At 37.0% G+C, this 25,935-nt stretch overlaps 1 protein-coding gene across 4 annotated transcripts in view; it reads right to left on the reverse strand.

Moving 5' to 3' along the window:
• Positions 1–1,215: 1,215 nt before the first annotated feature.
• Positions 1,216–25,935, reverse strand: part of fgd (faciogenital dysplasia) — a 61,353-nt gene continuing 36,633 nt past the window's right edge. For all 4 annotated transcript variants that reach the window (XM_024293503.2, XM_024293504.2, XM_036212789.1 and 1 more), the window contains exons 2-19: positions 24,203–24,367; positions 22,121–22,322; positions 21,342–21,936; positions 17,029–17,118; positions 13,714–13,850; positions 12,427–12,583; positions 11,628–11,766; positions 11,043–11,101; positions 10,558–10,704; positions 10,386–10,478; positions 10,233–10,312; positions 9,486–9,516; positions 8,226–8,330; positions 7,777–7,830; positions 6,285–6,386; positions 6,035–6,157; positions 5,213–5,353; positions 1,216–2,607 (exon numbers count right to left, since the gene is read on the reverse strand). In XM_024293503.2, the coding sequence (XP_024149271.1) occupies positions 2,362–2,607; positions 5,213–5,353; positions 6,035–6,157; positions 6,285–6,386; positions 7,777–7,830; positions 8,226–8,330; positions 9,486–9,516; positions 10,233–10,312; positions 10,386–10,478; positions 10,558–10,704; positions 11,043–11,101; positions 11,628–11,766; positions 12,427–12,583; positions 13,714–13,850; positions 17,029–17,118; positions 21,342–21,936; positions 22,121–22,322; positions 24,203–24,367 (2,666 nt within the window). In that variant the 3' untranslated portion in view covers positions 1,216–2,361. The remainder of the gene's footprint in view (positions 2,608–5,212; positions 5,354–6,034; positions 6,158–6,284; positions 6,387–7,776; positions 7,831–8,225; positions 8,331–9,485; positions 9,517–10,232; positions 10,313–10,385; positions 10,479–10,557; positions 10,705–11,042; positions 11,102–11,627; positions 11,767–12,426; positions 12,584–13,713; positions 13,851–17,028; positions 17,119–21,341; positions 21,937–22,120; positions 22,323–24,202; positions 24,368–25,935) is intronic.

A 25,935-nucleotide genomic window follows, 5' to 3' on the forward strand; every position in this document is an offset into this window, starting at 1 on the left:
CAGGGATATAATTTAAAAGAAAGTAGGTGTGAAAGACTGGAATAAGTGGAGTCTGAACCGTTACTAAACCATTTTACATTCTCTGTGGAAACAGAAACAGAATATTTTTTTTTGAGGGGAAACAAATATCTGATAAACAGTCATAAACACCATGTTTATTACTTTAATATACCAGTAAATTATTAATTTTGTAGGGATAACTTCTCTCCGAATGGGAAAACAGACTTTAATAAAATTTAACAAATGAAGCCACCCAAAAGTGTTGTATGAGAGCTAGTAAAAAAGTTAAATTAAAAAAAATAATAAAGAAAAATGGAGCAAATATTATGGATGTCAATTACAACAGAAGAACTTTATGTTGAACAGTAATGATTGTTTTGTCTTCCTCTCTGGAACATTCCTAAATGAAATGAAAAAGCCTAAAACTAAAAGCCAAGATTTATGCTAGCATGAAGCTTAAATAAGCTCTAAATAAATTAAGATGAAAATAAAGAAACAATTTATATAAATCTGTTAGTTTGGATATGTGTAGCAAAGTCACCATGTAAAGAATACATGAAAGCGTGGTGGTCTGGATCCCTCCTGACACCTCCCTGGAGAGGTGTTCCCAGTGGGTGGAGGCCCCGGGGAAGACCCGGGACACGCTGACCTGGGAACGCCTCGAGTCCGTCCCAGAGCAGCTGGAGGAAGTGGCTTCTTTGGTTAGACTGCTACCCCCACAACCCGGTCCCGGATGGAGAGATGAGCGGAAGAAAATGGATGGATTGATAAAAGTGTAGCAGAAATTTAATCATGCTATGAGGTTAGTTTTCTGTACACAGAATACAATCCCAAAAACATCTTTTAAACTCACAACAGGGGTAAAAAATGAGGTAAAAACTCTGAGAAATGAGCTAACAAACTAGTTAATTGGATCCTGCAAGCTTTCATGTTTTATTTTTATAAAGGCTTACAAACTAATATTAACGAATAATGTTTTTGGACCTAAATTGTGGAAGAAGTGATAGTTAAAGCTTTATCCGAGTATTTTGTTCTCTTGCATAAACTCTGCCTAAACTCAAATTTGTCCTCTATTTTTCAGTAATAAGACACGTTCATCCACGGCTTTTATGAAAAAGCAAAAAAAAAAAAAAAGGCAAAAATCCTTAGTTGAGCTGCAATCTGCATACAATAAATGATGTTAGGCAGGAAAAGAAAATACAAGACAACAGAGGATCTTGTAGATGGGCTCCAAACGAGCCCTCTTTTGTTTTATTGATGGTATTGACCGTTTTCCCACTGTGCACAATGCATGTGTAAAAACACTCAGTGGTGACGCTGCTCACTTACAGTACAACAAGTATGACTTCTTCAGGATAAAAATGGCAGGAGGGAAAAATTTCATACAGTAGCGGGGTATATAAATATGAAGAAGTTTACATGCACAATAAGACCCAATGACAAAGTTTATTTGCTACTTTTGTTTAAAGGCTGGTGCTGAGAGAAGAAGAAGAAGAAGAAGAAAAGAGGGGAAAGAAGGCAGAGGGAGTTTACAGTACTTGGTTTCTGTCACATCACCAAAAAGAGAAAGAGGTGGTTTATTTACTTTGTGTACACATATATAGAGAATCGCCTGCGGCAGTGGAAACATGGTGACTTAAATTAAACATCTCGGAGTTCAACATCAGTGTTGGGGAGGGGGGTCTGTGTCAATACATTGATGAGAAAGAGAGCAGGGTGGGTAAAAAGGGTGATATAATAGCGAGCATCAGGTGGCCAGCCACAAATGTACACATTTCTTTGTCTTTTTTTAAGTTAAATGTCTTTTTTTACTATTTCCATACATCACACTATAGTATACATACTGTACAACACCTTCTGAACCACCACTGTGTCCCCAGCAGGAGTGAAAACACCACAGAGGTGCCTCTTCTTTGACTAACATTCAATACTTTAAAAAAAGCTGGAGGGTACTCACACTCAAACACACACATACTCACGTTTTTGCACTAATGAAAAGATCGGACACTAAAGAGTTAATGCTTCACAATACTATAGAATAATATACAAGGACTTCATCTTTTAAAAAAACATTAAATTGGAACTTTCTTCACTTTTATTACAAATAAAGTTTTTCAAAACACTGAGAAGAGAGAATATTCAGACAAGCGGCATTTGTGGCTCGGCAGCATTGTGGGGGTTGGACAAAAGGGGTTACGAAAAAGCTGTGCTGCCATGATGATGAGACTGAAGTGGCATTGTAAGGGTTGAGTAGTCCTGTTTTCATAGGAGGAGGGGGGAAAGTGCCAAGGTAAAAGGAATTCAAGTAACATGGGATCTATACACAGGAGACAGGGAAGGGGGCGGGACCTGCGGCGGCCACTACTGGCTCTTCCTGTGTTCAGTCAGGCTGCTCTGTGCCTCCGTGGGGGGGTCTCCACGGGCAGCTTTGGAGAGGATGTCCACCCACTTGGTCTGAAGTTCTGCATCTTGGGCACTTAGAAGGAAGGTTTGCTGTGCGTGGCTGAGCCGGAACATGTGCTTGATGTCTGGCTTGTCGGCTGTTCCTGATGGCACCAGGCTCACCTCCAACCCTTGGAGAGGCACTCCCCGTGACCCTTTGGGGTCCTACAGAAAAGTGAAAAAAGTTAACAGGTCAAATATCTCTAAGGATTTTAAGCATTAAGTAATTGTGTGCTTAAGTAATTAAGGGTTTCTTAGGGTAATTTGGAATTTAGCTTTTAATTTAGCAACATGCTAGCTGTTTATGGTTACATTTGTTTTCAGCTAATTTTGAGTTTAGCTAATATTTTAGCTTTTAGCATGCTAGCTGGTTTGTCAAAGTTACACTTTTAAAAAAGTTATTTAGCCAAATTTGGAGTTTAGTAAATATTTTAGCCTCATGCTAGCCGTTTTGTCAACATTACACTTTTTAAAAAAGTTATTTAGGCAAATTTTGGAGTTTAGTTATTATTTTAGCCTTATGCTAGCTGTTTTGTCAAAATACACTTTTTTAAAGTTATTTAGGGAAACAAAAATATTTTGGCATTACACTAACTATCAAAATTAGGCCTTTTTGTAGTTTTCTTGGCTAATTTGAAATTAGCTAAAATATTAGCTAAAATTTTAGCATTATGCTAGCTGTTTTGGCAAAATTAGACTTTCTTCCAGTTTTTTTAGTGACTAATTTAGTATTTAGCTAATATTTTGGCAAGCTTTCAGATTAAGCGTTTTCAACTATCAGACTGAGCTTATTTAGCTATCAGTTTCAGCATTTTCAGCTATCAGCTCTGCCATCTTCAGCAGCCACATTCAGCTTACAGCATTCACACCTGTATTATTGCTATAAATCTAACATTATTAATCGTGTGGGTCCTTAGGCAAGACCCTTCACACTTCTGCCTAACTATGTAGCCACAAGGGGACCAAAGTCTGGGTGTCCCTGTGCCAGTCCCCAGTCGAGTCACTTTTTAACGTTGTGGGTGTCCCCAACTTGTTGTACTCAGGCCACAGACAGGAAAAAAAATGTATATGCTAACCGGGGGTCCCCAACCCTCGGGACACGGACCGGTACTCATCGCTTGCTGGCTGTTTCCATTAAATCAGAGGTTTTCGACCTCCAGGATCGAACACGTCAATGAGGGGTTCCTAACTCTCGGGATGTGAAACGCTACCGGTATCCTAACCCTAATTTGGTAACAGTATTCTAACCTTACGCGGTATCAGTTTTGTGTATGTTACTGCGTCCCGAAGGTTTGTGACCAGTGATTTAATGGGAACAGCCAGCACGTCAAAAAAGGACAGTTGGGGACACCCAAAACCTCAAAAAGTGATGTGAGGGGGCCCATACCATAAATCCATATATGACGAGTTGGGAGTGAGAATGTGTAGAAAGAGAAACAATATTTTTGATAAAGTCCCGTGAGGCATAGAAAAATATACTGCACAAGCCTCGTACAGTAATCTCTGCGTGGTTCCCTTCCCCTCCCCCTCTTTTTTCTGTATAATCAGAAAATACTCATCCAACTCCCATTAATCCTAATCTTTGGAATGGTGGCTTTTGCAGTGGGATTGGGATAGCTTTCTTAGAAAATAATCCTGGCAGGCTTTACCAGGCCTTCACGTTCTCCATGTCACTGTCCAGAACGGAAACCATGGGATCAGAAGCTTCTAGGAGACTATCTTAATCTTAAAGAACTGTGGAATATTGTTACATAAAACAATGTGAAAGTCCCGTGTGACAGTAAAACCAGTTTGTTTGAGGAAGGACATTAGTCTCTAAAAGGAATATCCCAGATCCTCACATGGGATTGTTCTGCTTGTAAATCATCCTTGATCCACACTCCATCTTTCACCAGCTGTGCCATCTCAGTGCTGCATCTTTTTTTTTCATAATCCATTTTATCAAAGTGTATTATTTAAATTTTGATTTTTATTGGGCACATGGGTAAAAACAGAACCTAGCTTAAAGTCCTAATTGTTTTTTACTCCAGAAAAATCACAATAATACAGATTTGATATTTTTATGAGGGTTTGAGAAAAACTAAAAGCTTAGCACGAGACAAATACTAAGCGCAGCTTAGCTTATCGTCATGATAATATTCCCAGACTATAATAAAAATTGGGATTCTGGTCTATTTATGTTTGGAGCCAGCACTGAAAACACTTTTATATTTATGTTAATGTGCTGGCTGATAGACTAAAACAATTGTGTTTATCGTTTGCTTGTAAAATCCACCGAAAAGCTGACAATTTTACTTGATTGTATCACAAATATATTGTGTATGTTTGATATAATTGTAACAAGACATATTTGTGGCTATTTTTGTTTGCACAGAATACACTTTGATAGGAATATTCACAGTTTGAAATTAGGCAGTAAGCATAGAATATCATAGTCTAACCCAGATGTATTTATGGAATAAATGATTTAATCTATTTAGTGCAAACAAAACACATTAACACAGAAGAGAAGCGGTTAGCTACACCCGAGGTCAGATTCAGGTTAACCAAATCCCCCCGGCCCAAATCCACAGTGTGTACATGGTGACACGGCGGTGGATCGGACAGATCTGACTCACTGTCTGTGATTTGTCTACCAGTGACACAGTGCAGATGCTTCATGACAGTGTTGTGATGATGAACAGAAAAAAGAACTACTTTTTCTTTGACTAAATGAGTGAGGATTTTCCCCAGTATAATTACAGTGTTCTGCAGACATGAGCACTATTACCTGTGCACTGCTTTGCAGGTACAGCACCAGTGGTTCTGCTTTAGTTACAGCCACCCACATCTTGGTCCAACTCTTCCCCTTCTCTTGCACTTGCAGGTAGCCACACAGCAAGCAGTTTTCTGCTGTCAGCGATGGCTGCCTCTGAACACAACACAGTGAGACGAGATCAGTGGGAGACGACGGACTTCAGTGTTGAGGTGAGCAACTCGAAGGAGATTTATTTCATGGATTTAAATCTGATAACCAAACGCATGTGTTACATCCTTCACCCAGTTACATAACAGCACGGTAGGACACAATGACATTTGTACATGCACAGGTGCTTAAGCTCCTTTGCCTGCTGGCCTAAATCTGGTAAGAGCTACAGCGCCCCCATGTGGTGATGCTCAAATATGAGATCCAACCAGAGAGAAAATATAACAGGACTATGTTTGTGCCACTGACTCAATAAAATTAATTTGTTTTCAGATTATTTGTGCAAACAGAGTAGACTGTATCAGAAAGACAGACAAAGATACCTGAAGCCGCCAGACGGTTATGTCAGCAGATTGAATCTCCTCTTTAAGCTTAGATCTTATTACCACATTAGTCATCGAAGGCGATGATACGTCTGTCTGAATATCTATTTATCCCTGAATAAATTCTACCATAAAAGGATAAAAAATGTAATATATCATTAAATAATTATAAATATAAAATATACATGTGTGGTTTTTAAATGTAGGGGTTGGGAGAAGGGAAAATTTTCAATTGGGCCAAAGAGAAAAAGAGGAAAACTTTTAAATACCATTACTTAATAAAAAGTACTTTTTTTTGTTTTACCTCTGGTGGAGCTTTTCTTCTCTGCTCAGTGTGATTCTCCACAGTCAGACAGGCTTCGAAACATTCAGGACACACTCGGCTTGTTTTGTTGTCCAAAGTCTTTGAACACTTTGCACAGATGGCCTGCAGACAGACAGACAGAGATGTGAAGAAAAGAAACAAAACCACTACTATTCCTATCATTTTTTTTCAAAAAAAGTTCCATTCTAAGTGTTACATTCATCAGTTTACATTTTCCACTTGGGCTTACCGCTCCACACGTTTTGCAGTGGTGCTTGCGCTTGGTGAAATTAAAGCTCTCATTGCAGCCTTTGCAAGTTTGTTTTTCTTTCTCTTTTTTCCTGGAACTTTTCTGTGAATATAAAAAAGGCAGATTTGTTAGTTTTTTCTATTAGTTCACTTACATCTGAGGGAGAAGATATAAGTGTTCTTACCCTCATTTTATCATTTCTAACAACACATTGTACAATATATAATTTTAAGCTTTTGGTATTGACAAACCAGTAGATTAAAAATAAATAATCGAAATTGGGAGCTTGAATTTACATGTTTTAGCCAACAAGATAATTCAAAGCAGATGTGAAAGAAGAGATCAAATAATTGGCATGATTTAAAGGAAACTAAAATTGTCTTATGTGGTAAGCGCCGTAATCACTCTGTTTCTCAAATATTTTAAATGTAACTATCTTTGGGTGGTTATAAATCCTTTTCATAGTTTTTAGGAAGCGCGACTTTAATGATTGTTATTTTACTTTGAAAAGATCAAAGTGTTCCTTTTTTGCGCTGCTTTTAAAAAAAAAAGGTCTCTTTCAGCACAAACAGGAAACAGCCCTGCAACCAGTTTCTGACTAATTTGTGAAGCTGTGAAAGAAGAAACACTTTTTCAACTCTTAGAATTCTCACTTTTTCTCTTTTCTTGATTTGGTAACAGTGTCAAATGAGCGCACTCACATAGAAAATCATTAAAAATGACTTTTTAACATTTTCAATTAACTTGCTCAAACATTTCCGTAAAACATACAAAAAGTATATAATTTTAGACAATAAATCCTTAAATCCCAGTGCAATAATAATTCTTTTCCAAAATAATAATAATATTTTTTTGCTTTGCATTTATGTATGGTGTGTTAAAACCTGAAATTCTGAAAATCAACACATATATAAATAATAATTTATTCAGATTTCAGCATAAAACCACGAATTCTGTAGTCTTAGAGAATCTGAGGGGGGAAAATGAAGCTTATAGCTAACCTTTGCAAAAAGTGGTTAATAATGAAGTTTCTTTTATTTAGCATTCTTGAGTATAAGTATAGCAAGTATCCATACACACCATGTTCCTGTAGTGTAGGACGTATAATAACTGAATACTTCTTCAGACTAAATTGGAACATTTCAAGTTTACAATATTTGCCCTCAAATTTGGTATGTAAGAAGACACCTGTACATATACAATAGGATCCCAAAAAGCTGAAATGAGCTGAAGTTTATTTAGGAATTTAGAGACAAAAAATTAAATAAAACATTTTAAATTTTATAACTCAAAATGTTTTATAAACTAATTCACTAATTATAAACGTATGTGTCAATGATACAGAATTAATGCTTTGTTTTTGTTGTATTTGCCTATATTTAGCACAGCAAGGCTGAGTTTTTGTGTAATTTTCAAAATATATTTCCAGAATGAGACTAAATCTCACCTTATCATTAATATTAATTATAGGTTCTGTGTGACAGTATCTTACCCTTTCATGGACTCTTTCACCATCTGAGTCGATGGATGAGTTGAGCCATGGGCCCTGAGGAGAACAAACAAGTGAGTTTCGCTCCTTCCTGCAGTTACGAATCTTCACCACTAGGTGTCAATCTGGACTCTATAAAGCTCTGACTTGTGTCAATGTTTGGCTGTGGTCCAGCTCAGACAAGCCCAAAGTGGGTCAGAGCAGATCCACGACAGTTTTGTGTAAACTTTGACATTCCCTATAAGGTTATAAGACAGCTCAAGGAGAGGACACTCGTGGAAAAAAAGAAAAGCTTCTTTCTGTGAGTATTTTGTCTGCATTGAGGCATACAGCCATAGATGGAGAGTTAGTCACAAAGACAAAGGCAGACTTTGACAACCTTTAAGTGCGGTCCCCCATAATTCCCTGCACAGCATGGGTGTTTGGTCAGTGGAGCGAGAGTGGGGACTGACCGGTGAGTCTGGCACATGGTCGTCCTCGCGGGAGAAGGAGCTGATGAAAGCTTTATTGAAGGTTTCACTGTTCTGTTTGTGCCGTTCGATGGTGGCTATGATCACCTGGAGGCCACGAGAAACAGAGAAAGGAAAGTCAAAAGGCAGAGAAGCACTTGGACACAGAGTAATGAATGTTGTTTGGTTGGTATCTGCACTTATCTATATGTTCCTGTGCAAGAATTTACTTTGTTCAATGTCAGATCTGCTAAGTGTTTTAACAGCTCTGCTCAATAATAAATATGTAATTGAGCATCAGTGAGTGACTTCATGTTTAAAAAAATGAAATTGCAGAGAAGTGCAAACTATTACTTTCTTCAGGAGTTATAATATTCATGAAATTATATTAAAAATTGTTACAGAATGTTAGCTGAAAATAATTTGCAAAATTTACTTCTTACTCTGATCTAAGTTTTCCATTAAGTAGCTCTGAATACAGACTTTAGTCATATTTTGTTCATTTAAACATGCTATTTTTGCTACCTATTATAACTATTAATCACTTTTAGATATTCATGGTCTTTAATTGTATAAAATTAAACACCCACTCTAACGAATATAGTGTTTTTACATGTTCTTGTAGCATTTTTGTTATGATGAAGAGCAAGAATTTAAGATTAAAACTGCATTTCTGAGAATTTCTTTACTCAAAGTGGAATGAATCAGGAGTTAATAAATAAAAAAGCTGTCTTTTGTGTGGTGCAGCAACTGAAATGGGCCAAACTCTCCTTGCTGCATCCATTTGAAGACAAATAGATCCATGTACATCTTCATTTTTCCTTATCTGAGCTAACATCATGTTCAAAACTGTACAGCTGGAAAACTTTGTTACTGCTCACCATTTTTGTTGTATCGCTAATGTTAGCTTGGTGTTTTAAGGTGCTATAAGCGTACGGGAAATAGTGTAGACAAAAGGATGATGGGATATTAGTGGAGGTGCACTTCCCACAACCCAGAGGGGAATTTCTAATGATCTACTCCCACTGCACAAACTTTGTCCTAGAAAACGACTTTTTGACTTTTACAATAGATCAAAAGATGATTGGATATAAGTTTAAATAACTTATATACACGTATATATAAAGTATATGTAATTAATTTGTTTCTGAAACAAATTTCTCCGTATTCCAGCCAAGAGTTAAATACCGTTACACACAGAGCTGTTTGGATCCAGAGTTCGTGCTCAGTCATGTTTGTGTGTTTCCCACTGGAAATCCTTACCTGTATCCAATCTTCCTTCTCCTCCGCTGTCCTAGAAAATAAATAAAACATTTACTTGCAAAGAATTAAAAACCAGCAGTCAGACGTGGCAAACAGTAAATTGGCAGTAACGTTATTTTCTATGAATTTAGTTTTCAGGACGTGCAATAGCCGTCTCAAATTCCAGAATGTACTGTGATGTTAGGAAACTGTAAATGTTCTCATTCAATACATTTGCTAGCTGCTAATTATTATTCAGAGTTAGTAGCTTAATCGAAAAGAAAAAACAAAAACAAATTCGGTGTTTAAACTGTTCTGTAACGTTCTTTAGTAAAAAAAAAAAAAAACACGCCATATATACACGCAAAAAAAAAACATTTTTACATTGTGTTTGACATATCATTTTCTCACTTCAAAATCAAACCACATTATTATCTCTTCTTCTATCTCACTGTGTTGCGTGTGTTTTATATATATGTTTTTAAATACAAAGGTCTTTTGGTTTTTAAGTTTAAACTATGTCTTTATTCTGTAAAGCCCTTTGCATTACTTTGGGATGAAAAGTGCTTTATAAATAAAGCTTGATTTGATTTGAATACAAAAATATGAAACAGATGAGTAAAAAAAGCATAGGTGGAATTGTACTATTGCTTTTGGGATTTTCAGCTATTATTAAAACATTTTTTTTGAATTTATTTAACAAATAAATGACAGAAGTAGGTCCAGATTAGGCTAAACTTCCGTTGTAATGGTTTGCTCTGGTGTTACCTGGCCTGAAGCTCCAGTGAACGCTGTTTACCAATGATGGCAAATGTGTGGGGAAGGTTTTGCTTCACATTCTCTTGAACCTAAGACCAAGAAGATAAACAATTAGAAAATAAATAAATAAAAACAAGAGGCTGAGAAGAAGAAGAGTCGTACCTCCATGCCAGCAATGTCGATCCTCTCTCTGACGCTAAACTTCTGCCCCATCAGCCTGAGCTTAGGAACGCAGTACAGCACCATATTGTTGAACTAAAACAAGAAAATGGACACGCGTAAATTAAAAGTGCATACATTTCGACACATTTCTCTAACTTTACGGCGCTCTCACCAAGTAGAGATATCGATCTTGTGCTGTTCCATTTTTTGCAGACATCTTCTTGATGTGTCCTTCTTTGATGAGCTCATTGGCTGGATTGACTATATCTTCCTCCCCTCCGAGCCTTTCATAGACCTCCAACAGTTTGTTCATTTTCTCCTGAAACAGAATAAACAGAATAAAGGGTACTGAAAGGAGAAGTTGAAAGTCTCAAAGTAGATTTTCTCGTTTAAATATATTTGCATCAGTCGGTGATGAATAGGGACAAGCTCGCATAATCTGACAGTGATGAGGAGGATGGGTGTTATAGAGACCGAGCCACGCCACTAGAAGCAGGAAACGGTTAACTTCCTGTCTCGGTTGACGTAACGTTGCTGACTAGAAGACAACTAACGTCAGAATGTCTTTGATTGAGTAATACTGATTTTGTGAAGCTCAAACTGAGTTAAACGAGTTAAACACACCAATAAATCTCTGGCACAGTGTATTGAGCTCACCATTTTCCTGATGGCTGCGTTGGAATGGTTGGCTGCAGTTGAGATCAGCTCCAGCGCCTCTGTAATGTAAACAGATAAAAGAGGTGAGCAAACAGTCCAGGACTTAATGAAAACACTAACTGATTAGATTATCAGACAGTTACACAGCACATTTATGTAAATCGATTTTTTAACAAAGAAACACAGGATTATCTCTTGTTTGTTGTTTACAGATAACATATTTACTGTCAGGAGTGTTGTATAACCTAAAATTACCAAAGGTCAACGCCTTAACATACACACTGTAAATATTAACTGCACAGAAATGACATTGGGGAGTGGAGCACGGATGCCTGTGAGCTCTCAGCAAGCTGTATTAATCATAAACCTTAAACAGAAAAGACATCCAGGCAGTGGGGAGCAACAGGGATGAATCGGTTTTAAGGAGGAATGTGTGTGCAGAAGTGGAGGGAGCTTAGGTAAGACCAAGAGGAGTTGGAGATGGGGATTTCTTTTTAAAAATCTTGCAAATTAATCTGTATTTTTATAGTTTTTTTTAAAGAAAACCCCTCTTTCACTCATGCTTTTGTGTCATGTCCGCCTTACTTGCTGCATCTTTTTGGTCAGGAGCATCACTGGGCAGCTTTTTCAGGTAGTCTTTGAGCAGCAGCTCATAGCGAGGAATGCGCTGGACCGGCTCCAGCATGTGGTGCTGCAACGTCAGGTTCCCACAGACATCCTGTTTCTGTTGGTTCAAACACAATTGATAAATTATTAAAAAACACACTTACAAACACAGCTACATCTTTTTACACCGATTAAAATGTCCAATAATGTAAAATAAACAAAATATTTTGCTATTCTTACTGTTTAAGTAAAAAAAAGGACAGAAAAACTTGAATAAATTAAATAAAGTCAAGCACAGAGCGACTAAAAGTTACAACATTTTAAGAATTAAATACCTCTACTTCTTGATACACCACTAACCACCTATGATGATTAGAAAGTGAGAAGCAGACGGTATCTCATCTCTGCACAGAGGACTGCTACTGTTGGCTTTAGTGTTGCCACTTCCTATTTTTGTGTTACTGTTTGTGCAGTTGTTGCTTCTCAGAAAACAAAACACAAATCTGAGCTGAGCACTGAGATGGGCACCAATAAGATGCTAGTTTTAACATATAAAAGAAACAAAGCTATCACCACACAAGTAAGCACATAAACTGATTATTTATTGTAATATTGTGTTATTTTTGTTGTTTTTAGTCACTTATAGCAAAGCGCTAAAGCATATTAGCATAAATGCTAACTATTGTGCTTTTTTTCTATAAGTGACAAACATGAAAACCACTGTCTTTGACCTAAAATGATGATAATATGACTTATTTCATGTTAAAAAAAAACAAACCTGGATGTTCTGAACGACGCTCTTGAACTGTGAGGATCTCTGCGTCCAGGTGTTGACCAGGTCCATGGCTCGGTCAAAGTTCTTCACATATTCCCCGTACATCTTCATGAACGGAGCCAGTTTCTGGAGAATGTCACCAATGCGAGGGTTGGAGTCCCTGCAGAAAAAGCACAAACATGCCGCTCGTAAGATTACAAATTAACGTCAAGTTCTTAAAACATAAACTCCATTTTTTTTAATAGTACAGTATGTAGATTAAAATGGTGGTTCTCAAATCCTTAAGAACAATGGAACAGTGGATCGCTGATGGAACAATTCTTTTCACTTTCAATTAAGTGAAAGTTAATGATTTGTTAATTTACTATATATTTTAAAACACTCCCAGCTGATCACACGGAGGAGCAAAATGTTTTGCTGAAAGTTGAAAAAATTGCAACCCTGGAAAAACCTGCTTTACCAGAAAGACTGAAAATGTCTTATGGCAGTTAACAATAAAAACACACTTGGAAGAACCATCTGAAATTGATTGCATGAAATGTTTGGTTGATATGATTCCATTTGTGCCAAAAAAAAAAAAAGCGAAGGTGTTCCGCATCGAGCTGTGCTTCAGAGGAGAAGAACTTTTCTTCATATTTACATTTAAATGTAAGAACTGTAATAAGCTTTTGCTCTAGCATGACATTTTTAAAGGTATAAATCCAATATTGCAAATGTATTTCCGAGTGCTAACAGCTAGAAGCTAGCGTAGCTGACTGACAACTATTGATGATGTCATCGAGTGGGAGTAATGTTTGAATTTGAAGACACTATTTTTCCAATGCTAAATGTAGTGGTAGGGGAAGCCTGTTCTTCATGTTATGGTTATCATGAATCATATAAATAATATGTTGCACTACTATACTAGATTCCTCCTATGTTACATGAAGCTAAATATGGCTACAATAAGGAGGCGTGCATATATTCAGTCCTATTTTTACTGTTTCTATTCTGTTATTATGATTTGTCTTTCAGGATTAAACTCCATTATTGTTTCCATATTTTGTTAAATAAATTTCTCCCAAAAGTGCAATTTATATATAATTTTTTTTCTTCTTTATTATGCTTTTTTTTGCAGTTGTGACTTAAACTAAGGATAGTCTTATACTCCAACACATTTACTAGGCCTCATACATATCTACATTTTATAGGACATACTCTTAAAGCTCATTTTAACCCTAATTAAGATTTTAAAGGAACTACAGGGGCAAACTATGCCCTCCTCAGTTTTGAGAAGTTTTTACTCCTCACCATTCTCCAGTAATCCGAGTCTTGAGCTCCGGGAGCAGGAACTTATCGTGGAAGCAGTAGATTGAAGAGATGTTGGAGAAGATCCCTGTAATGACGTCCTGAGGGATTCCAGCCTCTGTGAGCTTAGTGCAAAATACCTGCAGAGGAAATGCAGACGGAAATGATGCAAAAGAATAAAACTGAGCTGCTCCCCTTCCAGACAAAGACAGAAAAAACACACACCCTCTGTGTTGTTGTGTAGCAAAGCAATGAGCTCAGATTTTGCTCTTCTGACTCCAAAAACAACACATTTGACTGACTGAATACAAGAGAATGATGTTTGCAAAAGAAATCACTTTGGTTTACACTTACTGACTGTTTATTGCTTTTATACATCCAATTTCTAGTTCTCTCTTTCATTCATTTTTGTGTGATAAATTAAAAGAAATAATAAAACCGACCTAATTTAATCAAGTCACATGTTTTCATTTAATTTAATTCTATTTGCTGGGTAAAAATAAAACACTAAACACAACATTAAGACTTTTAAATTAATTTATTTTCCTTGAATCAAAATAACTTATTTTAATGAAGTTTGCAGCTTTATTTTCTCTGTTTTTAATTCCTGTCACACGGAGGCAAAATCTTCTACCCGGGTGAGTGATTCTAAAATAATAAAAGACAGTTTTGGAAAAACGATCAAGATTTAGACAAAAAGTAATATACAACAATAATACTGTAATCTTGTCCTGAAAAAAAGTACTTTGTCTCAAGTTTAAAAAATTATGATAAAATAAGCAGAAGACATTTTTTGGGAAAAAAAATAAAATTATCAATTATTTTTCAAGAAATACTAGAATGATGTATTTTTGAATTGAAATAAATCAAGAAAAGATACGTTTGTACTTTAGGAAAAACTGAATGATTCATTTTGCTGAATTACATATACACTACCGTTCAAAAGTTTGGGTTCACTTAGAAATGTTCCTATTTTTGAAATAGATACATAAATATAACTTTAAACTAATTATAAATACACACTATACATTAAAAATGTGGTAAATCATTAAAAAAATGAAAATTCTAGCAGCAAATGTCTGGCTTTAGTGCATTTGGTACAGCTTCTTTCCTGAAGCAATAAGACTGTAGAACTCTGGAGGATCCTGGTAGACCCAACTGCACCCCTCCAATCCCGTGGACTAGCTTGAAAAACAGTGCAGTATTTACATTCTCTTTCTTCTGTGCAATAATCCATGTCCTGCAACAGATTTAAGTTGCTTTTTTGTGTATCACATTGATACATCTTTCATATCTGTCATACTTGCACTTTAACAGCTGGTCTAGGACCAGAAGCACAAATCTAATTTCATTCCTGTAATGAAATGACAATAAAAGATCCTTGAATCCTTGAATTATCTACATAGGTGACTAGAGGTCTATTTCTACCAACTATCACTTCAGTATTCTAATGGTACAATGTGATCATTGTAGCAGAAGGCTAACAGATGATTAGAAAACCCTTGTGCGATTGTGTTAGCTTAGTTTGGCTGGTTAGACAAACAATAAAACTGAACTTCCTTTGAGTAGGTTGAGCATTAGATTTGTGAGGTCCATTAAATGCTCAAAATGGCAAGAAAAAAATAACTTTTATGTGATATTCGACAGTCTGTTGTACCGGTAGTTCTAAGAAATGAAGGCTATTCCATTTGAGAAATTGCCAAAAATATGAAGATTTCTTTTAACAGTGTGAGTTACTTTTTTAGAGAACAGCACAAACAGGCTCTAAGCATTGTAGAAAAAGAAGAGAAGGGCCCCCCTCTGCAAAACTACATAAGAAAATAAGTACATTAGAATCTCCAGTTTAGAAATAGATGCCTCACAGGTCCCTAATTGGCAGATTCATTGAATAATACATACAAAACACCAGTGTCAACAATGAAATTTGAAGGAAATCTATAGTTTCTTGGCAATTACTCACATGGAATAATGTTTATTTCTAAGAACAATAGACTGTCGAGTTACATATGTAAGTTCTGCTTTTCTTCACAGCTAAGTTTAAAGTTGAATTTAAATTAAGTGTATTTCTTTCAAAAATAGGAAAATATGAGAACATTTCTAAGAAACCCCAAACTTTTAAATGAGATAAAATATCTTCATATTTTATTATAAGATATTATTGATCATTTATTGATTATGTAATATTACTGATGTATATTTTATATATTTCTACATAAGGAAAATTCCATTTGGAATTTGATCTGAATAGTTTGATCTGATTATTTAGATCAAATCAGGCAATAAATCATGTATTTACTTGGAACAAGAGCATGCTTTACATTTAGCTTTTAGTCATTAGAAATAATAATTTTAAAAAATCCTAATGATTCTCTCAAGAACAGGGAAAATTAGGCTCTAATTTTTTTTCTGAGAATGAAAAACTCTGACTTGTAGAAGTGCATGATCATTATTACAGTCTGTGTCTCATTTCCGAGATAGGTACTTTATAATAACTTGGAGCGGTTGTGGAAGAAATTCCTGACAGCAGGAGCCTCCTTATAATTACAAATGAGACATTCCTATTTCCATCCAGTCATCGCCTCCTTCCACTTTCCCTTCCTCGTTGGTCACAATCAAACACGGGCTCTCTCTTGTAATCACGGAAACAACTGAGATGGTAGCAAGACAAAAACAGGAAGTCACTTCTTGGGGTTTCTTTTGCCCTCATGCAGTGACAAACAAAACCAGAGCTGCTCTGTGATAGGGCAGCCATTTCTGGTCTGTACCACAAAAAAAAACCCAGCTAAGAGGAAGAACACACAACCACCGGCAATGCATCCATGTTACAAACAAGAGGGAGCACAAAGACGCTGCAGGGGAACTGTACTCTATAAGCTGTTTACAGAGCTTGTAAAAAACAGTAAAGAACTATTAGTAATGTTAAAAAAATATAAATTACACAAATTTGCTTTGTGTTGTTTATAAGGACAACTTTAGGACACAATCACACAATAAGATCAAATGTAACTTTCACCTGTATGGTGAAAAGTCAAAGCATCAAGAACAATGTCCTAAGTTTATTCCACCTCAGAGACCACAAGTACATCTTTAGCCGAGATGTCTAGATCCACTCAGATGCAGAAGTCATGACACTTGAGCACAAAAACACTTGAGCTTCATCAGTTCTCACATGATGACTGTGCTTTGGTTGCTTTGAGCAACGCAGGAACTGATGGCTGTTTTAAAGCTTGAATGAGTCAGATTTGACACATTAACTGAACACAGCAAAGCCACTCCTCTGGGCTCACAAACAAATACACACTCCAGTCTAGGCGTTACCTGATCGAGGAGGTTGAGTCTTTTCACGTACGCCTCTTCAGTGTGGAGGAGCTCTTTGGCGATGTTCAGCAGCTTCTGCGCCTCCGAGCACTGAGAGGAAACAGGAGAGTGTAGATCAGAAGCCTGAAAATGTATCAAAAACATTCAGGTGTAGGTATGTCAAGTGCATTTGTGTAGAGTGAGATATATTTTCAGTCTGTAAAACCGCAGAGAAATACTGACTGGCAGTTGAAACTCTTAAGTACACATTATTTTTTTTTAGACAGAGTTAAAATAAAAAGAGCTATATCCTATTTTAAGGCTGCACAGTGGTGTAGTGGTTAGCACTCTCATCTCATAGCAACTATGTCCTAGTTCAAATCCCAGCTGAGACCTTTCTGTGTTGAGCTTCTCCAAGTGCATGAGTGAGTTTTCTCCAGGAACTCCAGCTTCCTCCCACAGCCCAAAAAAGACATGGGTCATATGTTAACTGAGGTTTCAAAACTGCCCCTGGGTGTGAATGTGTTAGTGTTTGTGGTTGTGCCGCCCTGCAACGGGCAGCCGACCTGTTGAGGTTGTACCCCGCCTATGCCAAACACCAGCTGGGATAGACTCTAGTGACCCTGAAAGGGGCCATATTATGAAAAAAACAACTTTTTGAGCTTTTAAGAGTATTATATTGTTCATTCCTCACTCTGAACAACCCCAAAGCGGTATTTTGATCTGTTCACGCATTTCTGAGTATTCTTATGAAAACAGCCCCTCCCATACCCACGAAAACGACTGGGTCCTCACGTGCTGATGTCACAGAGTGAGACAGCCCCTTTCAGGAAGAGTCTGCTCTGTCAGCACCATCCCCAGTCTAACACCAACACCCAATTTCTCCACGCACAATACAGTATATCAAAATGCAGATACACTGTCAGTTCTAGGATGATGTCATAAAATGGGCGGCACCCACACGCGGCAGGCGGAGCTTCAGGAATCGAGTCGTTTTACTTCCGCATAGGAAAGAACTCATGAAAAAGAACAAATATTTCATAAATAATTTGTTTTTTAGAGTTCCAAAGGTAATATATGATCATATATATGGATTAAGGCTTAATAAAATCATGGTATGGCCCCTTTAACTTCCCATCACACAACATTTGGAGCACATGAACCTTCTGCGACCAAACATTAAAGGTCGCCTGTGGATAAATTAGGAAAGCTAGTGACCTTAAAAATTTGCAAAAATGTAATTTCATAAATAAAAACTTATTGTATTGCTCAAATAAAAAAATGAGGATAAATGTACCAAAACAACCCATGAAATAATAATGATAATATACAGAATAATACTTTCTTTGTCTCAAAAACCCCACAACAAATATTAAAATGCAGTTTCTTGTTTTATAAAATGTGACCTGTGAAATGAAAAGTGAAGAAAGTGCGCCTGAGGAGCAGTTTGTCACAAAGCTGTCACACAGTCAGCTGCTTCAGGACCCATAAACAACAAGAGGCCTGAATACAAATTAGATTCATTTCCTAATATTATAGCTATTGTAGCCAAATGAGTTTAAAAGCTGTTTTATTCAAGACTGGAAATAATTTGACTTAAATAAACCCTTAATTTATGTTCATGCATCTGCAGCAGATACTATGAGGAGATGGTGGTGAATCTTCAACCAAGCGTAAGATGCTCCTGAATTGAAAAGAAAGATGTTCTTTGTCTTTTGTTTACTTTATCTGTAGAGAAGATGTCATAAAATGTTTTGAGCTACAAACAAGAACCTACTGATAAGGGTCAATGCATATCTTAGCATTCAATGGCATGATGCAATATTATCCTACTGTAACAATGCAAGTTTAAAAGCTGTTTAAATAAACACTCCACCACTTAACTTTAGTCTGAACATAAATCAAAATTGATTTTTGGAAGTTTTTGTTTCAATACAATAGCAGCAAAACTGAAACTACGAGAAATTGACTGTGTGAAGAGAGTGCATGCATGTCCCACGTTAGTAAAAAACTTGCTTTTCTATTGCTCCTGCAACGTGTCTTTCTGAGAAACCCACATCCTCTGTCATTATTCAACCATTAACATGTCAGCTAATGTGTCACATCAACTCACACTGCGCAACTAATAAGCAGAATCTCTCCCATATAACAACACACCCTTCCTCTGGATGTGCAGAGCCGGGATCAGGAAGCCCTGAGGAGCAGAGATACCTCTGTCCAAAAACACTGCGGGCGTGGACACCCGCAGTGTGATGGTGCTCTGCAGAGAAGAGAACATCTAGGAAAGAAAAATACGATCTCAGGAAGCATTTAAGCTGTATGGATCTGTGTGTGCTGTTTGGAGCATCAATAACAATGAGATCTTTTGATGAGACGTTCCTTCGGAGGTAGATAGGGGGCGCACCAATGTGCCTGTCAGCTACTTGAATTATTTAACTTTTGTTCTGTTGTTTACAACAATTTTGCACAAAGTAGTGGCACTGCTGTTCATGGTACTATTGTTAGCACTAGTGCTCGGCAATATGACCATAAATATGTGGGCAAAAAGCGTCTATTGTGCTGATTCTCTTAAATCGTTTCTACCGTTTCTGTTTGTTTTTTCTTGCTGAACTTTTTAACAACAATGTGATTTGCTAGTAAGAAACTTGAAACTGTTGTGCACTTAAAAAAAATGTTTCTCACTTGTGACAGTTCAGTTTCACGTAACTTAAAAAAATAAAGTCAGAAAAAAGTAAGTACTGTTGACATTTTTGTCAATTTTTTTTGGAGAATAACTGAAAATATGCTTTATTGTGGTATATTGTGATATATATTGTTATTGTGATATGAAATAATTGTGTGAATGCTTGGTAGTTTTTCGGCACGTAAAAATTCAATCACAGTTTCAGCAATCTTTGTATCAAAATGTTCAGCCTGTTCAAGGACGTTACTACTTATATTTTTGGTATTCATAAACTTGGTAGTTTTTAAAAATATTGAGCAAAATACGCCCCATAGGAAATGAATGAGAAAGTCTTCAAATTTCAACATCATTAGCAACAAGCCTTTAAATATATTCATAGTTTTAATCTTTTATAGTAATAAAAAAATGAAGTTTATCTAATATTTTAGCAACATGCTAACGTTTTTAACCAATTTAGTTTATGGAGGAATTTAAGGTTATTTTGGAGTTTAGCTAGTATATTAGCAATGTGCTAGCTTTTTCGGCTAGTTTGGCATCTACTGAGGTTTTTTTGTGCTAATTTGGAGTTTACCTAATATTTTAGCAAGATTATAACATTTTGGGCTTGTTATCTTCTGAGGTTTTTATAGTCTAATTTAGAGTTTAGCTTATATTTTAGCAATAAACTAACGTTTTTGATAATTTAGATTAATGAGGAGTTTTAGGCTATTTTGGAGCTTAGCGAGTTTTCAAGAAATGAGCTAGCTTTTGGGGCTAATTTGGAGTTTAGGTCATATTTAAGCAACACACTAAATATTTTTTGCAAAATTGGCATGAATTAGGTATTTTTAAGCAATTTTACTAAAATTTTTTCCTAAATTTAGGTCGACTTTTTCTCTCTTCCAGTCTTTTAGCAATTTTAACATTTTGCAAATGGCTTTTGCATTTTCAGTAAATCCCTTCAGAAATTAAAGTAAATTGTGTCAACATTTTCAGCAACTACTTTCAGCAATAAGCATTCACACTAGCATTATCGCAAGTAATGCATCTTTGCTAGTTTATTTTGAGAAATACAATTTTTTTTCCATCTCACCCAGCACTAGTTAACACTAAATTTTACAGATAAATGAAATTCCATTAGTGTCAACGCTTCTCAACGACATAGTATTACTGATTTCAGCAATGTTGCACAGAAGTCTATTATTATTTTTGTATTTTTTGTACACAAAATAAAATACAAACTGTTTATTATGATTATCTTCAAGTTAAAACACATATAGGGATATATTTTCCTAAAAAATATGTGTTCTATGCAATGTGAGTTATTAGAGATGATCTTTACTACTTATCGCAGAATTGCGATATCATCGATATTGTGAGCCATGTATTGCATCGTATCGTGAGGTACCCGGTGCCTTCCAGCCCTAATGGACTCCTGCAACAACCAGCTGCTCTTCCTGTTGTTCCAGCTTCTGAACTGAGAATTCTTTCTTCAATCTCAGCAAAAGCTTTTTTTAGACACCAGTCAGCCACTTGTGACTGGCAAACTCACCATTTTTTCCACAACACAAAAGTCTAAAATTAGGCTTTTTAACAAGCAAAGGGGGTTCTGGGAAAAAAAATTGAGCTGGTTTTATGATATTGCTTATGGGTGACCACAAAATGCACTTACTTTGTGGGCCTCCGAGTTCACATCTGTCAGATAACCGATCTGTGTGTCCGTCAGCGAGTGTATGTCGCTGCTGCTCCCCTCGTCTAAGTCACTGTCCTCGTCCTGGGTCGAGTCCCGCTTGTTTTCCTGGGTAACGCAGCAGGACACACTCTCCGTCTCAGTGACGCTGTCGTAGTGGTCCTCCTCATCGATGGCGTCCTCGTTGGGAAACACCTCGCATTCCGCGGCGCAGGACGGGCTGTCAATGCCGCTGTCCCGGTTGGGAATCTTCCCGTTCTGTTCAGAGGAGTTCGGATTGTCCAGGAGTTTGAGGGAGGAACTGTTCTCTTTCTCCTCCAGGCAATTGACCCTGTGTGCGATTTCGTCCTCCACGCCGTTGTCCGAGTCGCTGATGTGCATAGACTCCAGGCAGGAGAGTTCCGACGCGTCCTGGCTTTTCTCGGCGAGGCCTAGTTCCAGTTCACTGACGAGCGGGGGCTCTCCCAAAACCTTTGCAGCGGTGTCTGAGCCGCAGGACGAATGGACGTCAGGTGCCGGATCCATTCTGAGGCACAGGTGAAGCTGCGAGCGTGGGAGCACCCCCAAAATGGGGACCCTGGGAAAACACAAAAGCAATTTGTTGTGAAGCTCTATCAAATGAAGAAGTTATACCTTGGAGGTAACTGTAGAAACTGAAAAGAAGAAACAGGAGGTTTTTTTTTTCTTACTGAACAGGAAACAGGTAATAAAAACATGAATGGCAACACAGGAGGTAAACTATAATGAAATACTTTCTTTACCTCGAGTTTTCAAACCTCTCAATCAGCAGTCCAACCTTCTGAGCCTCTCTTTGTGGCTGTGCTCCAAGGCAAGGAGGTGCGGGACAAAGCTTTGGTTTAGGGGGAAGAGGGGGTGCTGGCAGAGGTCTCGAAGGCGCTGGGGGGATCTTCTTAGGTTTCTTGTCCTGCCCAAGGGTGAGCAGGTGCGCCGGTTTAGGGGGCACTGCAGAAGCAGAAGCCCAGATAGAGTTAGAGCAGCAGAGGAGCGGAGACCTGAGAGGCTGCTGGCATCAGCAAAAACAATCAGGTAACCGGAATAAACGCAAGCGAGAAATCCATCGCCATGGCCGAGTCCTTGAGAGTCAAATTTGACCGCAAGGGAAAAAAAAGAAAAACTTAAAACAGGATAAAAAAAAAGCAGGAAAGAAGGGTTTGATCGAGTCTGAGTGTCAGCTATTTGCCAACTTCCTTATTGCAGAACAGGATGCTAAGCTCAGTGTGCGTAAGCCACCTCACTTCAGACAAAAAAAAAAAAAACAAAAAAAAAAACTAGACAGCTCTGCATTCTACAAAACAACAAAAAAACATGCCGCTAATGCATGCTGGCACTCTGCAAGAGTACACATTTTCTGTTTGAGCTCCATATTTGCATGCATTCAATTCTCATTCAGTGCATATAACCAATTTGTTTAGAACCAGGAAACGTGGTGATATGTCTCAGTCGTCAAATTTAAGCACTTCCTCTGTCTGCATGCGTGTCAATCTCTGACAGACCGTCAGAGATCACACACGCTTTCTCAAATGTGTAGAGAGAGGGCGTAGATGTTAAAGCACAAGAAAAAAACATTTGTTTCTATAATGTGGAGGAATTATAAAATACATGAGAGTTTATTGAGTTTTAAGGATTCATTTTCAGTACACATCTCAATCATATTACATTGTGAGTAATTTTAAAGTGTCCAAATACACTTTTTAATAAATATTCATATATTATTTTAATCAATTAATTATTTAAAGGATTTTATATACCGAATTTTTTTATGGGATGAAAGTCAAATTTGAGATAATTAATCAAACAAAAAAGTAAATATTAGAAATACCTCTTGATGTTTAAATTATCAAAAGGGAATTATACATTTTTATATATTTTGTTCTTGTCCTCTAATCCAGCAATAAAAATAGCAGCTTAATGCAATATTTTATTTATTGACCCATATAGTATGCAAATGAACAAAAACATCTAGCCCTGCTTTTTAAGCATTTACGAGCATCTTTTCTGAATAAAAGTCCAATCTTGATGCTCTCTAGTGATTTTTTTTTAGTTCTAGAGGAGAATTTTCCCAACCCCCAACACTGGAGTTACATTTCAGTACATGCTCTGGAAAAGCTACGAGTGGAATATAAATGTTGCAGTGAGGAAGTCTTCTAGGGGATGAGTGCTGACTGCCCGTATCAGAACCTGCTTTTCATATCTATTAGAATATATTTCTATAAAATGTATTTAAAACAAGCATTTTTTTTTATATTTAACTAGAAATATCATGAATTCCAAGTTAATCCTCATTGGATCTGTGAGAAATAGATATTTATTCCTTAAAAATAATTCCAAAACTGCTTTTATTAAGATTTATAAATGTAAATTGAGAGTAAAATCTAAAATATAACAATATATATATATATATAAACTGAACTGTCACTCCACTGTCAAACCTCAAATGATCTGAACAGTCTAATAAAACTTGAATGCTTCCTCAAGTGTTTTTTTTCTTTTAATTTGCATGTCTTAAAATAATAATCAAGCACAATATTATGATTAGCAGAGATTATTCCTGCAAAACTTTAAAGTTTCAGCCTTTTCCATTATTGAGGGCATGTTTGTGTTCTCTACAGGAAGTCCCTGAACACAGCACATGCTCCTCATTTTTAGCGTTCTTCAGCTGGAGCCCAAACACAAACACTTGGGAGTTGCTGGCCTCCTTTCCTGCAGCAGCCGCTCCTGCAGAGGTGACCTACTAGCAGCACGAGGCCACACATTCGCTAAAGGACGGTGCCGTCAGAGGGTGATGGATGAAAGATTGACTGAGATGGTCTGTGGGATTTTACCTTGAGGTTTCTGAGCTGCTGGTGGTCTGGTGGAGGGCTGGGGGCGGGGTTTGACGGCGGGCCGGTCATGACATGGTCTGGGAGTCGGACCTTTCTTGGCCAGTCGAGGAGAACACAGATAGTTCACGGGTCCGTGAGGATATTGCAGAGAGGAGGCCGGCAGATCTGCAGAAAACACACAAAAACACCATTAAGTATTGATAAGACAACAATGTAAACAACTAACAGGGAAATCCATCTTTAGAAGTGCAGTGGCAGGACTGTCGGGGAATGACCTTGGGGCGGATTTTCGGGAGTCGAGGAGAGAAAGAAACTGAGCTACCATGCACATTTTTAGAGAGATGGAGAGGACGTCTTCTGGTTTCACTGCCTCTGACTTGTATCTAACCGATACATATGATCTGATTAATGTGTGCCGCATAGAGGGAGAATGAGAAAGGTCGCATTTAAAGGTTTTTTTTTGCCAAGTAAAGGGAAGGAGCCTAAAAAAAAAAAAAAAGCAATACTACTGGAGGTAGATTTTTATCCCAGATACAACCGCTACTATTAGAACTTCCTATGACGCATGTCAACACTTAGTGTAAATACGGGACAAAAATACAAACATCTAAAATAAAAATAAAATTTGCACCAGAGGTGGGCAAAGCACGCCACATATGGGTTTGTTCTTGCCTAACAGGAACAAATTATATCGATAATCCTTATTAATGGTTTTACATTCCCTGTAATTCTGCGTCTCCTCATAGATTGTACACTATGAATAAGTGACCTTTGTTTAGGTGAAGAAAGTTGTTCTGCATTCACGTGGTGTTGGAAGATTTGTCGTTTTCTGATATTTATGTCTGTTTTAGCAACATAAAGTCATTTTTTTGATGATGTAGATTTTTTCTACGTTTTTAAAGTTTTGTTAAAATTTGCCTATCAGTTTGTGGTGTGGAGTTATGGAATGAAGGTTTAAAACAAAGCAAAAATATTTGTTTATTTAAAAAAACATACAAGATGTACAATATAAACAAATACGTAAATGTCTTTTGTACATTGGTGCTATACACAAGGTAATTTGAAGTGAACAAAAAAACTGTAAATCTAAATATTAGAGAATCGTTTGGCAGCTTAAAGTATTTAACAAATTAAATAGACCCATTTATGACCAATCGGATGGAGCCCTTATATGTTAGATGTCCACCTCAGATGAAGGTCCTTTAGATTTTAATTTAAGTTACATTATTTTTTTTATTGTTGCAATCAAATGGACATGATTTATTAGTGTTTTTCTATTTGTTTGTAACATTAATCCCTAATATCGCACATCGCAAGTGTTCCTCATAGCGTTTACCAGCTAGAAATACTACATTTTTAACGTCAAGTCAAATAGAAAATCATTTTAAGTGTCTGTTCTACTTTTCATTCACTAACATGCTTTAAAGTTACTACCAGATTTCACTCAATCCCACCAAGGCGATACGTTCATTTTGCAGACTGCAGTCGTGCCGCTCCATTCCAGCAGATTCACAATTTCTGTCAGGATGCATCAGCTTTTTCTCCAGTTAATGTTGGATGAAAAAGGCACAGCGCCCCCACAAGAGTGCCAGCTATCCAATTTGATGATATTTAAATGTGCTTGAGGCAGAACAAAATTCCATCAGAGAGGAATCTTGTTCTGCTGTCAGAGCCGTCCCTCAGGCTTTCCTCCCGTTAATGTACTCAACAAGAAAAACGACCAGAACAGTTAT

This window comes from Oryzias melastigma, linkage group LG7, assembly GCF_002922805.2.
Source record: "Oryzias melastigma strain HK-1 linkage group LG7, ASM292280v2, whole genome shotgun sequence".
NCBI classification, from domain to species: Eukaryota; Metazoa; Chordata; class Actinopteri; order Beloniformes; family Adrianichthyidae; genus Oryzias; species Oryzias melastigma.